Source organism: Acanthopagrus latus, chromosome 21 (assembly GCF_904848185.1).
Source record: "Acanthopagrus latus isolate v.2019 chromosome 21, fAcaLat1.1, whole genome shotgun sequence".
In the NCBI taxonomy this organism is placed as follows: Eukaryota; Metazoa; Chordata; class Actinopteri; order Spariformes; family Sparidae; genus Acanthopagrus; species Acanthopagrus latus.
Window position 1 is genome coordinate 9,633,600 of NC_051059.1, and position 16,078 is coordinate 9,649,677.

Below are 16,078 nucleotides of genomic sequence, written 5' to 3' on the forward strand. Positions count from 1 at the left end.
TGCCTGAAATGAATACACTTATAGCTCCTGTCTCTTTAAGGCCCGCCTCCTGTATACCCAGTCTGATCTGATTGGTCGGCTCACACATGTCTGAGCCAGCACCGCTCACTGTGTCCCCAGTTGGCTCTGTCAGCTTTCAGCTTCCAGTTAGCTTCACTTCAGCCATGAACTTATGCAACAATAATTGAAATGTGTGATGTCATAAAGTCATGGAATTAAAGGCAGGACCTACTGAGGAGGCGTTTCAGGGGCTGTGTTTTCTGTGGGAGAGAGGAGCGCCTGTAACCCTAACTTCCAAGACCTTTGTCACGCACGAAAACCTTTAAGCAAAAGCATGATTTGTCTGTAAAAACCTCTCTATATCGAAACTTTCTGACTGAAACAGTCTGTGTTCTGTGTGACCGTGGTGCCACCATATTTTCCACATCAAATCCTGTTGACTGTGCCCTCCAGGAAATCAAAGGGAGGCACCTTTTCCTCGCTGTTGGCTTTTCGGTCACGCGGTTCCTCTGAGCCAAAGGCAAACACACGGCGTGTGTGTTGATCCAAGCCGCTGGCTCACGGTGATATTATGACTCCATGAACTTCGCCCCTGCCTCTCTGAGAACACAGTGAACAAGACGCGCTGCACAGAGTCAAGTCCACGCAGAGCAGAGAGAGAGAGAGAGAGAGAGAGAGACATTGACGGACAAACAGGGGATTTAAACGCATCTTTGAGGAAATCCTCTCTCGCTCAGGGTGGCAGGAGCATCTTCATCTCTGCTGTCGGCCAATCGGCGCTCTGTCTCCTCCTCAGCCAGACCCATGAGCAAGAGCCTGAACACTCCCTCCTCCCCCTCTTCCTCCTCCTCCTACTCCACAACATACTAAAACAATAAAACGCTTCACTCTCGGCTCACTCCCACATCTACAGCCTCCATCAGCCTCTGCTCCTCTCTCCTGTGTGGTTCAACTTGCAAACTGTGAGTTCATGCATGGCTCTTTTTTTTTTTGGACTTTGATTCATCTGACATGTCTCTTTTTCTTTCTTTCTTTCATTCTTTCTGTATTTTTTTTTTTTCCTTCTTTAATGAAATCGTGCAGGATCGTCAGCAGATTTCTCGCTCACTGGTTCTCCTCGTTGCCAGATTTGGTGTTTCTGTTGCCAGTTCTGTTTTCTGCGATTGTAAAGATCCGAAGCGCTCGGATTTCCAGATGTGGAAAGTCTCTCGTTCGTCTCTCTCTCTCTCGTGAGTCGCAGCAGGCAGTGATCGTGCAGGAGAGCAGAGGGACCAACACGTCTCGGTTTGTTATGGAAACACGGGCTAATGCGTTGTTTATTACGGGGAACATACTCTGTCATTGTCACGAACTTGTGAATGAATTGGAGTGTAAAAACCTGCGAGACGAGTGCAGGAAGTAGTAGCTTGGATGTTATGTAATGATCCAAAAAAAAAAAAAAAAAAAAAAAAGGAGCAGTGCAAAGTGTAAATACTGCGTATAGGGAAGCAACATGGATGAATTTACAGCCGCTATCATGTCATTGAAATAAATAAGAGAAACATCCAATCAGCTTCCAGTCTGACCAATCAGCAGCAGAGCTGGTGGAGGCAGCAGATCAGATGAAGATCCTCTTCCCAGCAGACCTCCCTGCATTAAATTCAGTGTTATGGCACAGCAGTGTTGTTAACAATGCGTCTTGGCTCCAGACTGTCCATTAATCCTAAGTGGTCTGGACATGTGTCCATGCTGCAGCATTTATTGATCAGCACGTTACAGGAAGTCCACTGGGTGTTTTCTCTCTCTCTCTTTCTGCAATGAAACCTGAGCTGAACACAGCTGAACAAACTGCATAATCATATGACTCCTTCAGGTGGTGATGATCTGTGATTGTTTGCATTATGTCTGATTGATGCGGCTGGCAGGCTCTTTAATCAAACAGCGGGGTGCAATCTTTTAATTGGCCTGTCTGGGTGTGTATGATGAGCAGGTGTAGGATGAGTGCAGTGCGTGGACCACAGGGTAAAGTGTGGGCTGTAAGGCTGTCATATGTTGAGGAAGTGGAGATCAGACAGATCTCGCGCTGTCAGAGTCGACGTCAGAGTAACTGCAGCAATAATCCTGCAGCCGAACCGATTTGTAATCTTTATCTTGTGTAATCTGGGGGAAAATAAATCTGCATAATCTGTCAACTTCAGTGGTGCAAAGGTTCACTTTCATCATGATATAAAGTTTTTTTTTATATATATAAAAAGAGTTCCTTTAAAGGAGCAAGGAGGGAAAAATCAAACAACTGTATCAGCAGAACGCTACACAGTTGATGTCACGTAAACAACATCTGACACTTAATAATCTATAAACTAACATTTTTCATGTGCTTTTAATGTGTCACAGTCTTAAATGCATTGATGATGCTAAGAATTTGATGAAAGCATAAAAAAAAATTAACTAAGACTATCAACACAATGTGTAAATTGTGTGAAATTCGACATTATGACTTTTATGTATCGTATTGAAGAGATTTCTGTCAAAGTGAGTGTGCTGATCAGTTAGCCCTGGCCTGTCCTGACTTGAATTTCTAAACCGAAAATACAGCAACACACGTTCTGTTCAGGTCTCTATCTTTTACTGAACTAAGAATCAATCAACTTATTTAACAGGTTGATGGCAGCCTGTCACTACAACCATGGATAGCTAGCAACAGCAGCTGGTGCCCCTTGTAACTGTGGAGCTACATTTGAATTCTGGCCATATTTTACTAATTACACATGTAACTATAAACCAAAGGTTCGATAATACTGAAATTTAAAGGTGCAATGTGTGAGAATCAACCGCTCATTTAATTCATAAACAAATAGGGTGCAACATATTGCCTGAGTAACCGTTATCTGTTTGTTGGGAGCTCGGAGCACCTCAGACATGTTGGTCTTTACGCCAACCAGCACAGGATCTTTGAACCCGGGCCAGTGCTAGCTGGTTAGCATGCTAAACAGACATCATCACGTCAAAAACCGTTAAACTGTTTATTGAAGCAGTCTGCAGTCAAGCCCATGCAGTAATACTACAATAACATTAGGTTTATTTTCACTTCATATCTCCTATAAACACACGAGAGTTTGTAAACCAGGTCAGGCTCGTCATGCTGCGTATCAGTGGCTATCTCTCTTGTGTTGGCAGATTATTTAGAGATTAAATCTCTTCTGATCCAAAGTTCCTGCAACAGTCTGGTTTCAGTTACAATTCACTTTATACCAGTGTTACAGGTTCAATAAGGTTTATTTTGCAAAAATGAGGATACACCTCTGTGACAGCTTTTACTGGATTTTATAATTATTTTCATTTCTACAGCATTAAAATCAGCCTTGTTTTAGGCTATGTCACGGTGCATGTTTGAGAATACCCAGTGTGTTTTTTGCTGGCCCATGAAGTAGGACAAATTTTCCCAACCCGTCAAAGAGCATTTCATCCTCTGAAATGATGTGAAAACTTGATTGACGTGCACTAAATGTCACATACAATTCATTTTTTAAAAATGAAAAACACCTCAACGACTGATTGCACCTTAACAATTTATAGATGTGACAGCAGCAGTGAATGTCTAATTGCAGGTTGAGGAACCAGTTAGTCTGGTGAAGTCCTTACGCTGAAAGCCCAAATATGGTTAGAGGCCTCTGGTGAAGATAACACATGTATTTATATCCACTGTGGGTTAGTGTCAGATGCTTGTAACCCACAACCCTCCAAAAGCACAGTGAAACACATGAAGTGGAACAAAAGTTGACGTTGGTGTGTTCTTTCCATTGTTCGGGCATTTACAAGATTCCATTTACAGCACTTTTGCAAGGCAAAAATATTAAAAACCACTCCCCGCCTTTTCCCCGACTCCCTCTGTTCCTCCTTCTTCCTTCATCTCATCTCTGTCTCTCTCTCTCTCAGAGCCATCATGGTTTCCCATAAGGAGTTTGCGGCTGCAGGAAAGCAGCCCGGGCTGCAGGTGTGGCGTATCGAGAACCTGGACCTGAAGCCTGTTCCCAAGGCCCTGCATGGCAGCTTCTACACCGGGGACGCCTACCTGCTGCTCTTCACCACCGCGGCCCCTTCATACAACATCCACATGTGGCTGGGTAAATCCTAATTCGCTCCTTAGAATTTCAAGGGGAAATATGTAGGAATTTTAGTTTGAAACATTAAAAAAATCAACTGAAACATCTACTAAAATTAGCATGCTGACCGGCTAGCCTGTTCCAAAGCTCCTGTGTCAGCAATGTAACACCCTACTAACACCCCGCTGATCCCAGAGCTGCCAATCTGAACTGCTCACTGAGCTAAAGCTAAAGCTAAAGACAGCCACAGTTAGTGGTTACTCTTATATGTGGTATGCTGCCATGTTGGTTTCGAGTATGAATTTGAAAGATTCCTACATGATGCGTCATGATGCACCTTAAAACATTTTTGAAAAGTGTGCAGCTGATTGAAATCTAACTGTTTCTCTTGCTTTTTAAAACGTATTCTGCCATCAGCAACACGCTTGGTAGCAGAAGCCATCTTACTGCGGCATGTTCCCTAAATGTTATTGCTTGTTCTCGTTCCCATTTTTTGTTATTTGATGCAAGGTTTTATAGTTTAACAATAGCCGTTTTATAGTTTCAAACTCTAGTCTGCGATCCTGAGGTTTCTGCTTTGAGTTATGTAATCTCACCAGTGCCCATTGTTTAAATGACAGTATAGCATAGTAATCAGTTCCTTAAAACTATTTGACCAAAGTGAAATATTATGTACAAATGTAAGGTTACTTCCTGCACAGCTGATACAAACCCCCAAACAAACACACTCAAAAGCTTCATGTGTTGTAAGAAGAACGTAGCGATCGAAGCTTCCTCATTTGGAACACAATAGCTACGGTTTTGGAGTTTCAAAAGATCAGATGATGCATCAGATCTCGCTGCTGAAACATCCTCGGAAGAATGAGTGGCAGAAAAAGTCGAACCCCCTTGTGAAATTCCTCTCCTCCTCGCAGCTCCCTCTCTCCGTGCTGTTGACTCTCATCGCGGGCTCAGTCCAGGCCTGTGCAGAGAGAGCGAACACTGACGTGCGGTTACTGCTTCAAATCCCTAAAACTGCAGGCGAAATCCTTTAATGCTCTGTAAATTTTCAGTTACATAACAAAAACAAGGGCCCTAAATGAAACTGCTCCATGACTCACATCTGGAATACCCTTGTAGGCCACAAGAGAGGCACCAGTCTCTACATGTTTGTAGCTTTCCAGCCAACTTTCCTCCAGTGCGAGGATCAAGACTCCTTTTAGTTCGCCGCTGTCTTGCGCAACCATCTGTGAGACGTTGCAGTAGAAATGAAACATGAGAAAATAATCCATCTTTCAGTCTGGGGTCACAATTAGTCATGTACAATTATGGAATAGTTGTATGCATGTTGTGTGCCATCTGAGGGTAATAACAGGACACCAGTCCTGCCTCTGCTGCAGATGTGGTTTATGTGATTCAGAGCATCCGGTCGTGACTCGAGTGTCTCTTTCCTGCAGGGGAGGAGTGCTCCCAGGATGAGAGCGGAGCGGTGGCCATCTTTGCCACGCAGCTGGACGACTTCCTGGGTGGGAAACCGGTGCAGTACAGGGATGTGCAGAACTCCGAATCCAACACCTTTCTGGGGTACTTCAAGTCGGGAATCAAATACCAGGTGAGCTTCAATGGTACAACAGAGAAAACCTCATACAGGCGGTGTCCCCTTGGATCAGTGGTTACCTACCTGGTTGCTGGGCTGTTACACATTCATGTTCTCTCATGTATTTTCTTATGAGCAAATTAGCTCAAATATTGGCATGCTAGCACATTAAACAAATGTAACAAACATGAGCATGTTAGCATTGGTGTCAGCTGAAATCGCTGCTGTGCCCATGTATGCGCAGCCCCACAGAGCTGGTAGCGTGACTCAAGTCTTGTTTCTTTTGAAACGCAGTGCGGCCGAGTTTCTTAAGTCCAACAGAAACGTTGGAAAGTGACAGCGAAAGTTATGATGAAACGAAACACACAAATGAAGCAACAGTCTGCCTCAGAACACTTCTGAATGGAACGTACCTACGAGGCTTAATGATTGTCAGCATCCCATTTGAACTTTGCCACGCAATCAGGCTAATGAGTCTGAAGTTCAGAGGGATCCACAACATTCCCCGCAACACATGCCGGGGTGTGTCTGACTGACCGACTGACTGAATGCAAGGCAACCACCGTATTCAAAGGAGGACATTTTGTGAGACACAAGCTAGCCCCCCCTGCTTTCTTTCTTTCTTTCTTTCTTTTTTTCCCCAGCCATCTGTTTCTTATTGCCATGAAAACCATCCAAACAGCCTCCTGGCTTTAGATGGATGTAATTAGTCTTGTTTACTGCCTTTTGCAGAGTCGGAGGATGGAAACTCTGCTCTGCACATGTGCAGAAACACAGAGACAGAACCGAACCTCATTATCTCTTCATAGTTTTGGTAATTCCACTGTTAGGACCCAGTCCCTGCATTAGAATACACAGAGCCTGCATTGTTGCCATGGAAAACTTTCCTGCCCCTCACTTGTGAAAGGCACGAAGACGAACAGCATGAATGTGGTTTCCATTTTGCGGCCTAAGCAGCCACTCCTCCAGATGCTAACAAGACTCTGTGCCTTTGTGGGTAGATGCTACACCCTCACCGGACATTTTAAGGGCAAGGAAGTCCCTCTTTGACCCTGCTGTCACGACTGGGTGGATCTAAGCTGTAGTTTTTTTGTTGAGAAGCTCATCAAACATGGTCTTTTCAAAGTAGTCATGTTGTTTATCTCTCCAGCTCCCCAACAGAAAGAGTGTCTGTTGCTCATTTGCAGTGTTTTAATTTGCATGTCTGGTAAATACCTGTTTTGTTTAATGGCTTCACCAAGGACGGCACGTTACGAGAAAATCCTGCCTCCCAGGTACTTCACTGTTTGCACCGAACAGACATGATCCTCTCCTGGAAGCAGACATCATTTTAGTTTCATTCTTCCCATTTGATAAGGTTTATTAGCTTTGTTGGCTCGGATTCATGGTAAATGCTATCTGAATCTGATCAATCGGCATCACAATTTACAGCCTTTAGTCCTTTGAAGTGTTACGTTACTGTGTAAGACTCATTTCACCCTCGCTGTGCCGGGAATGTTGATCTCTCATCAAATCATGTGACTCCACACATCCTGCCTCAGACCCTGACATACTACAGTGGTTGTGAACGTGTGGTGTTAAAATAATCCCTTTGTCCTCCCTTAACTGTGCTCACATACAAATTTCAAAATGAACCTGAATATCAGCTCAATTATTTATTCATTTTTGGCCACAGAAAGGGGGCGTGGCCTCAGGTTTTCATCATGTGGTGACAAACGACATGAGTGCGAAGCGCCTGCTGCATCTCAAGGGTCGGAGGGCCATCAGAGCAACAGAGGTGGAGCTGTCCTGGGCCAGCTTCAACAAGGGGGACTCCTTCATTCTTGACCTGGGCAAGGTGGGTTTCATCAGTTTTAGTGTGTGTGTGTATGTGTGTGTGTGTGTGTATCTGTCTAGTTGGACGACAGCTCATTGTCAGTCGTCACTGTGATAGCGATAAAGCTGCTGTAACTTGTACATCTGCAGCATATAAACTATGCTGGTGACAATGCATATGCAACGTTTACTCATAGAATAAATCAAATCAATACTTTATTAAAACAAACAAAATTGGCTTGATTGCACTGTAAACAGATACACTTATATAATATAGCTGTTTTTTTATCACTGCGTGAGGACTGAAATCTGAAGTACAATAACTTTCACTTTCCTTCTCCTGCAGGACATCTATCAGTGGTGTGGCAGTGAGTGTAACCGCTATGAGCGGCTGAAGGCCTCTGAAGTCTCCATTGGCATCAGAGATAATGAGAGGAACGGACGAGCCAAATTGCACATGGTGGAGGAGGGGGAAGAGCCAAAAGCATTCACAGAGGTGAGACACACACACACATACACACACACACACACACAAATATGAGCCACACACTGAAGTCGTCACCCTAAAGGTGATCAGTTGTGAGCAGCAGCTATACATTAATGCATTTCACGGACGGTGAGTTAAACAGCGTGGGAACGCGCAGACACAATGCTGTCCTTTGTAATGTGCTGCTTATGTGCCAATTCTGTGCCAAGGCAGAATTGTAAACACTCCTTTTACAGCAAGGGAGGAGGGTAAACTCCAGAGAGGCCTAATGAGGGCGAGAGGAGGGAGGGAGGTGTAATGAATCCATTTTAAATTGATCTGGATCTTTTTTAACCTGAGAGAAGCTGTAGAGCGTAGTCTGTAAAACAAATCACTATCAACCCTATTGTGTCTTTCTGTGTGTGCAAAAAACACAACCATAACTTCGAGTGTAAGTTATAATTATGACAAAAAGGAAATTACAGTGACTTGTTCCTCTGATTGTTTAGGCTCTGGGGCCCAAAACAGCCATTGCCCCCAGTACTCCGGATGATGAGAAGGCTGACATCTCCAACAAGAAGAAGGGTGCCCTCTACATGGTGAGAAATAAAACTGACCATTCACAAATATGAATGTGTTGTTTTCCTGGGTGGAAACTTAGATCTCATAACCAATGCTACAAAGCTACTTCAGTAAGCCAGATTTGAAATTTTGAAACTTGAACTTCAAAGATGCCCACATATTTGAGTTATATATTGGTTTATGAACCCATGACTACATGAATGTAGCTCATATGAAAAAGTCTCCACTACTGAAAAATGTTGGTTGGATATCGGAACAAATAAAGACGCTTCCAAGCTGTTGAAGACACGTCCTCGCTTAACATTTCGCTGGTACGTGATGCTGTCGCTTTGCTCTGCAGATCTCCGATGCATCTGGAACGATGAAGGTTTCTTCCGTGGCTCCGTCCAGTCCCTTCAAACAGGCCATGCTGTCCCCTGAGGAGTGCTACATCCTGGACAATGGGGTGGACAAGAACATCTTTGTTTGGAAAGGTGCCAATTTTTCGGACTCAATAGCACAATTTAAAAAAACTGATGTTGGTAGTGATCCTCAACGCTGTTTTCTTCTGCGTAAAATCATGAACGTGCTTGTTGAAACACACGTGGTTGTGCCTTCAAGTATGTTTTTGAGCCTTTCAGAAGTGAGGTGCGGGTGCCCTATGTTAAAAAAAAAAGGATTTATGTAACCCAATCACACTGTAAAGCTCAGTGGGCTTTACAATCTGTACAGTGAACAACATCCTTTATCCTTAGAACTTTTGATTGGAGTAAGGAAAAACTTACAATATTAAAAAACCATTAACAAGGAAAGAGAAGATGGAAGTAACCTTAGGAGGAGCCACAGAGGTGGGATCTCTCTCCCAGTATGGACAGACAAGCAGTGGATGTCGCTCGTATAGAAAAGAGTATACAAATGACTGGAATCCTTGTGGCCTTTTGTGTGTATAGAGGCAGCAGCTCCTCTACCAGAGTCTGGCTTGTTTCAACAGTAGCCCAGTAGAGACAAACCAAACACTGGCTCCAGAGAGAGCTTTAAGTTGCTTTTCATTGGTTGGTGTCTGCAGCCTTACTGCTCAATACCACTAAATCCTTTAATAATCACCAGGCAGTTTATTTTTTTGTTGCAGAGATTTATGGCCTTCTTATCGTGTCATATCTTATCTGACTCCGACCAGGTCCCAAAGCCAACATGTCAGAGCGTAAAGCAGCCATGTCAGCAGGTCAGCAGTTCATCAAAGACAAGGGTTACTCCAATAAGACACAGGTAAAAGTGACTTGTGCATCAACATGAATTGTGCGGAAAAGCAGCATCTTGTTTCCACATGGTGACAAAAAGATGCAGCTTTTTAATCGTAGTCTTAAATCCCTCTCTGACCCGTTTCCCTCGCAGATCCAAGTCCTTCCCGCGGGAGCTGAGACGACTCTGTTCAAGCAGTTCTTCAGCGACTGGCGGGACAAAGACGAGACTACGGGCCCCAGTAAGGCCTACACCATCGGCAGCATAGCCAAAGTGGAACAGGTGCCCTTCGACGCCTCCACCCTGCACTCCAACAAGGTCATGGCAGCCCAGCACGGCATGGTTGACGATGGCAAGGGCAAAGTCCAGGTAGGAGATGAAGATTTTTAAAGAGTCTGGTGGATAAAACGACGTGCGAAGGCTCGGCAAAACAGGGCTGTGATCTTGCCTTTAGATTTGGCGCGTTGAGAACGGAGCAAAGGCGCCCGTGGATCCCTCCCTCTACGGTCACTTCTACGGCGGAGACTGTTACCTCATCCTCTACAGCTACAGACTGGGAGGCCGGGAACAACACATCATATACACCTGGTGGGTAGAGAGGACGACCAACACAAACACGCACTGTGTACACGGTGTGGTTTGCGAGGTGTTCGTAAGGAGCGCTTACTCACATTTTCCCGCCACACCCAGTCTGAGACCACATGCATGGCAATAAATCGCACTCAGTCTGTGTGTGTGTTACTCTCTCAGGCAGGGGCTGAAGTGCACGCAGGATGAGCTGGCGGCCTCGGCGTTCCTCACAGTGTTGCTCGATGACTCAATGGGAGGATCCCCGGTTCAGGTTAGAGCCCGACGCTGATGCACTGCTCACCTCTGCATTCTGTGTGAAAAGACATGAGCTCAGATTCGGTGTTACGCTAATGCCCCAATGTTTGACTAAATAAACATCAGACTTGGCTGAGACACAGGAGAGTATTAAAGTGAATACAAAGGGGCAGTTGTTCACGTTCTCTGAATATGAGAAGAGGGTTGAGGAAGCTGAGTAAAAAGTTGCAGCCAAGGTGTCTCAAAGTAAGAGCTAACTTGAAACTCTCACAATAACACAGACTTGTGTTCATCAATATCTCGATGTCACCCACCACCCAGCCCTCCAAACAGCCCGGGGCTTTCATCATTTATTAAGAAAACACTTTTTTGTGCAAGTCCAGTCAGAACTCATCAGCACTCACACTGACCCTCACAAACACACCAGATAAAACGTATTTTAAGGCTTATTAAAACCGAACCAATGCTACAGTTGTTGAGTTTAGTAGCTCCTCTAGAGACAGAGGGCCAACCATCTGGATACCTTTATGATAACAGCACAATAGAAAAAAAGCAGCCCTTCAGTTCTAATGAGTGTTCATCTTATAAAAATCTATTAAACTTAATTATTTAAGCGGATTAAATACAACTTGCCAAGACCAAATCTCTCAGTCGCAACTTCACTCCTCTTTCCTAAAAAAAAAAAAACAACCAACCTCAGATGACCAGCAGAGGGCAGTGTCACTGTAATGTTCAATTTAATACCGCTCAACTCAATCTACTGCATGTAGGCATCAAAACAAACTCCCACTGACACTGATGACATTGAACCGTTTCAGAAATGTCTTATTTTATACTTTTACCCCTAAAATACCACACAGGGTAGGTCTGCGTGTTTTAGACTTTTTACTACATGTCGTGTGTAAATCACAGGTAGCATTTGTGATCCACATTTTACACAGGTTACAGGTTTCTGTTCAGTTCTGTATGTCAAGCATCCTGAGACCTCTGAGAGTTGTGTATCTAAATTTTTAAACCATAAAGTCTACACATATTTACGAAAAAGTTACGATTTTGGTTTTGACTTTTCAAATGAGTCTTTAGCTAAACTGCATTTGCTGCCGGAGAAGAAGGAAACATTAAAAGTTGATACTTGTTAAAGTATTGGTATGGTCCTCTTCAGTTAGACAGTTAGACTAAGTTAGACATACAGACTTTTGTTATTATACTGCTGACATTAAATATGATAATCACAAAAATCAGGATATGAAAAAACACAACATAAAGGCTCATATAAGCTCACCTAATTACAAGGGCCGACAAGCTTCATGTTGCTTTTTGTAATGACTTCCTCTACAGGTGAGAGTGACTCAGGGCCAGGAGCCTCCACACCTGATGAGCCTGTTCCAGGGCAAACCCATGATCATCCACCTCGGAGGGACGTCATCCAAAGGTGGACAGTCACAGGCCGGCAGCACTCGCCTCTTCCACATCCGCCAGAGCTCCTCCGGCGCCACCCGAGCAGTGGAGGTGAGCTCTCTGCCCGTACACCTGCCTGTCAACATTCCTTACGGGACCACTGACCCCCTCCTCTCACCTGTTCCCTCAGGTCGAGGCCTCTGCTTCCAACCTGAACACCAACGACGTGTTTGTGCTGAAAACCCCGGGTGCCCTGTTTGTCTGGCGGGGTGTGGGTGCCAGTGATGAAGAGATGGATGCTGCCAAACATGTGGTGGGCTTCCTGGGCGGCAGTCCCAGCCAGGTGTCGGAGGGCAAGGAACCAGGTGGGTGTCCACTGAAGACCAATACACTGTATGTGAGACAATGAGAGAAGGGGCACTGGTCTGAGTATACAATTACAGAAGGAAGGTGCATCATTGCTCTGTGTAAACATCATATTCATGAGTCTAATGGCTGCACTGTATTTTTGTTAAGTTTTCAAGGTTTTACTTGGGAAAAAAAAGTAATGGATTACTAGCTAATAAAAATCAGCAATACATGTACAAGTACAAGCAAGCACTTTAAACCGGAGAGGTGTAGGGGCACTGTACTCTGATAGTGTTTTCACCTGTGATGAACACAGCATATGGCCTGCCACATTTTAGTAGAAAATTGAAAAGTTGATATTATCGGACTCATGTCATCAACTGTTGCTAAGACATAACTACTTCCACTCTTGTCCTGTTGTGATTAAACTTGACAAGATGACATTTCTTGACCCTGACTTGCCCAGAGCTGATGGTTGTTGTATTTTCTTCACCCCCCCACAGCTGACTTCTGGTCTGCACTTGGTGGCAAGAAGGAATACCAGACCTCCAAGAGTCTGAGGAGCGTAGCCCATCCCCCACGTCTGTTTGGCTGCTCCAACAAAACTGGCAGACTCATTGTAAGTCACATAAATGCTTCAGATGTGGAACGTTTTAGTGGTTTACTCTGTCAACATATATATATATATATATATATATATATATATATATATATGAATGATGTAATATAAAATAACATACACATAGTCAGTCTGAACTTCTTTCTGCACTGTCTATCAGGTTGAAGAAGTACCAGGAGACTTCACTCAGTCAGACCTGGCCACTGATGATGTCATGCTCCTAGATACCTGGGACCAGGTAAGATGGGCTCTCTGTCCCCATCACCAGAGCATACAGCTAACATCTTTAGTGTGCTGAAAGAAACTCAGCATCACTGGAGACCATTGCAATGACTGTTTCTCTTCCCTGTAGATCTTCCTTTGGGTCGGCAACGAGGCGAACGAGGAGGAAAGGAAAGGAGCTCCCAAAATAGGTTTGTCGCACGAAAACCCTTCAGGAAGGAACACATGTACCACTCAGAATCAATTTGTCTCGCTTTAGATACTTGCTGCCAGAAAGCATAGTGCAGTAGAGTCATAACTGTGGGTTTAATTAAAGTCGAAGATTTTAAAGGCGTCCTGCATCCTCAGCAGGATGATAATAAACTGTTTTGTATTGTAAGTTTCAAAGCAGCCATCCATAAATGCTTGGAGCAGGTCCAACACCGTCTCGGCTCAACTCAGCGCAGTAAATCTGGTAATGGAAAAGCAAATCAGTGTGCAGTTTGACTCGGCATGGCCAAAAGTGCTGGTGAAAAAACGGCACTAGCGTTCCCTTCCAGTGGAGAAAACTTGATAAAGTTTTGAACATGAGCTTACAAGGAGATCAATGTTCTGTTTATAACCAAGTGTCAAAGCAAGTATCCATCCATAGACTGTTGTCAACAAAGTTATTACTCTTAGATTTGTACATGTTCTGATTTTCTTTCCCTCTTTCTACCCCTTCCTCTATCTACTTCTTGTCATGCAGCAAAGGAATATGTGGACTCAGACCCGTCCGGTCGCAGAGGACTGCCCATCACCACCATCAAACAGGGAGTAGAGCCTCCAACTTTCGCTGGCTGGTTCCAGGCTTGGGATCCCAAGATGTGGGAGACGGACCCACTGGACAGAATCCGCGGCAAATTCTGAACACAAAACCCCAGGCTATCTTTTCCAGTCTTACTTCTCACCTGTCCAGCGCTTCCTGATGCTGTTTCGTTGATCTTAACTGTAATCCCTAAGTGCCAAAACCTATGTAATCAGGTTATCACATTGAATGGCTGCCTCTTTGCCTTGGTCACGGTGCAGTGCGTCGGACTTCGTAAACAGGAAGGCATCACATCAGTAGTCAAATGGCTTCCAGTAGCAACATTATGTTTCATTGATAGAAGTGGTTTATTGATCTGTTGCATCCACAACAGCTTGTTGCCTTCATGTCCTTATCAACGAAAAATTAGGGAAGGAAAAGCCATTTGAGGCAGCTGGATGTATCCTGTTTCTTTCTGCTCTCTTTCACTGCTCAGAAGACACCATCATGCTTTCTTTTCTGTCTGTCTTCAGTCGTTTTATCTCATAATAAACTAGTATGTCAGACAAACAGTTCAACCCATTATTACTCTGTTTCTACATGTGTTTGATCTTTGGTACTGCAATGCTGTACACTTCAGAAGATGCATGCTGCATATTTTTTACCATGTTTTGTGCTTGTGAATTTTAAAAAAGGCGTACAGTGGTGTGTACGCGTGCCACGTTACCTGACCCTGAATTGCTCACATGGATGGCTTTTAAATAAAACTCCCAGTATTTCAAACCTGTGTCTTCTGTTCAGGGCAATAAACTAATCCTAAATGAGCACTAATACCTATTTTGCACCACAAGCATCTGAACATATAGAAACTGTCAGATGGTCTATCAGTTGGCTCTCACTGAGTTCCTCTCTTGGGGAGAGGATGGGATGTTGCTGCAGCTCGCAGCATCTGTCTAAGCAAGAAGAAGACAGGAAAGCTCAGATCACAGCTGTGCTCGCACATCAGTTTCTGAGGGAAGTGATTTTTAAGATCATGCAATTTCATGTCATTGAGTCATTGAGCATTTTGCAATCTCAATACAGTGTAGCCCAGTATATCCTGTTAGTAAATGTAAAAACAATACCAACTCTAATGGATGGCTGCGTGAGCATTTTAATCATTCACTTTCATGAATTTCAAAGGATACAGTTCGATTGCCAAAGGCCCTGTGTAATGAAAAAACGCTTAAAAGGGCCCCAAGGAGACAAATCCACCACTTACAGACTAGGGTCTACAGAAAGGCATCATCCATCTCACTATGTTACATGTATAGTCTGAAATTGATCTGTTTTAGTTCTTTGGGGTTAAAAATTCCTCTTTTTCCAACTGAGTTTCTGAGTTTCAGTGTTTTTATAAACTGTGGGAAACAATTGATAAGTCATAGACACTAGAAACAAGGCATCTTCATGACATGGGGGCACAGAACGTGTGGTCTGGTACCCACAGGACACATGCTAACGCTTTAAGCTTAGATGCTACAGTGGAGATTTTGTCTTAACAAATAGGTTAAATAAGATATTCTCAAATCAGTATGGGCCCCAGAGCATCTGGAGACTTAAATTAAGCAGCTGTATTGAGCTTTTTTATGTTTTCAGTTGTTTTACTATGCTTTAATGGAAGCTTCATTTGTTCAGCAGAATGCTGCAACAGTGTTTTGCTGTGAAGCTCCAGAAATGTTTTGTGGACTGCGAAAGTTGACTTCACAATGGCCTGTAGGTGTGTATCCTATATAATGACTGAAGTTACTCTTTGGGTGAACTTATCCTTTAAAGGTGCACTATTTAGTTTTGAGGAAAAGGTTTGATCAGAAGAGAAAGATCTTCATGGACTGATTTTTTTATTCTTAAAAACACAATGAACAAACTTCTCGTTTCCATAACTAATTAAACAAACTGACCCTAAAGGACAACACAATTTCACAATGTTTTACTTTATATGTGGCGGACTCTGCATAAACATATACACATGGTCTTCAGCTCTGGTCCTCAACTTTATTGTTTCAAGCTCTCAGACTGTTGTTTTAGGTCACACCAAGGAGCTGATTTCAGTGGAAAAGCTCTGACAAAGCCCCTGTACACCACCTGCTCTGCATCAAACAGCAGATGACAAAGTGAACATGGT

The 16,078-nt window shown here is 43.8% G+C and overlaps 1 protein-coding gene across 1 annotated transcript; it reads left to right on the forward strand.

The window, feature by feature from the left end:
* Window positions 1–809: 809 nt before the first annotated feature.
* scinlb (scinderin like b) lies at window positions 810–14,700 on the forward strand. Its single transcript, XM_037084724.1, has 17 exons — window positions 810–962; window positions 3,916–4,103; window positions 5,519–5,673; window positions 7,334–7,495; window positions 7,820–7,969; window positions 8,449–8,538; window positions 8,862–8,994; window positions 9,678–9,766; window positions 9,893–10,108; window positions 10,194–10,327; window positions 10,490–10,580; window positions 11,903–12,073; window positions 12,153–12,327; window positions 12,814–12,929; window positions 13,090–13,167; window positions 13,282–13,342; window positions 13,879–14,700. Exons 2-17 carry the CDS (start codon window positions 3,923–3,925, stop codon window positions 14,037–14,039), a joined length of 2,163 nt encoding a protein of 720 aa, XP_036940619.1. The 5' UTR covers window positions 810–962; window positions 3,916–3,922; the 3' UTR covers window positions 14,040–14,700.
* The last annotated feature ends 1,378 nt before the right edge of the window (window positions 14,701–16,078 follow it).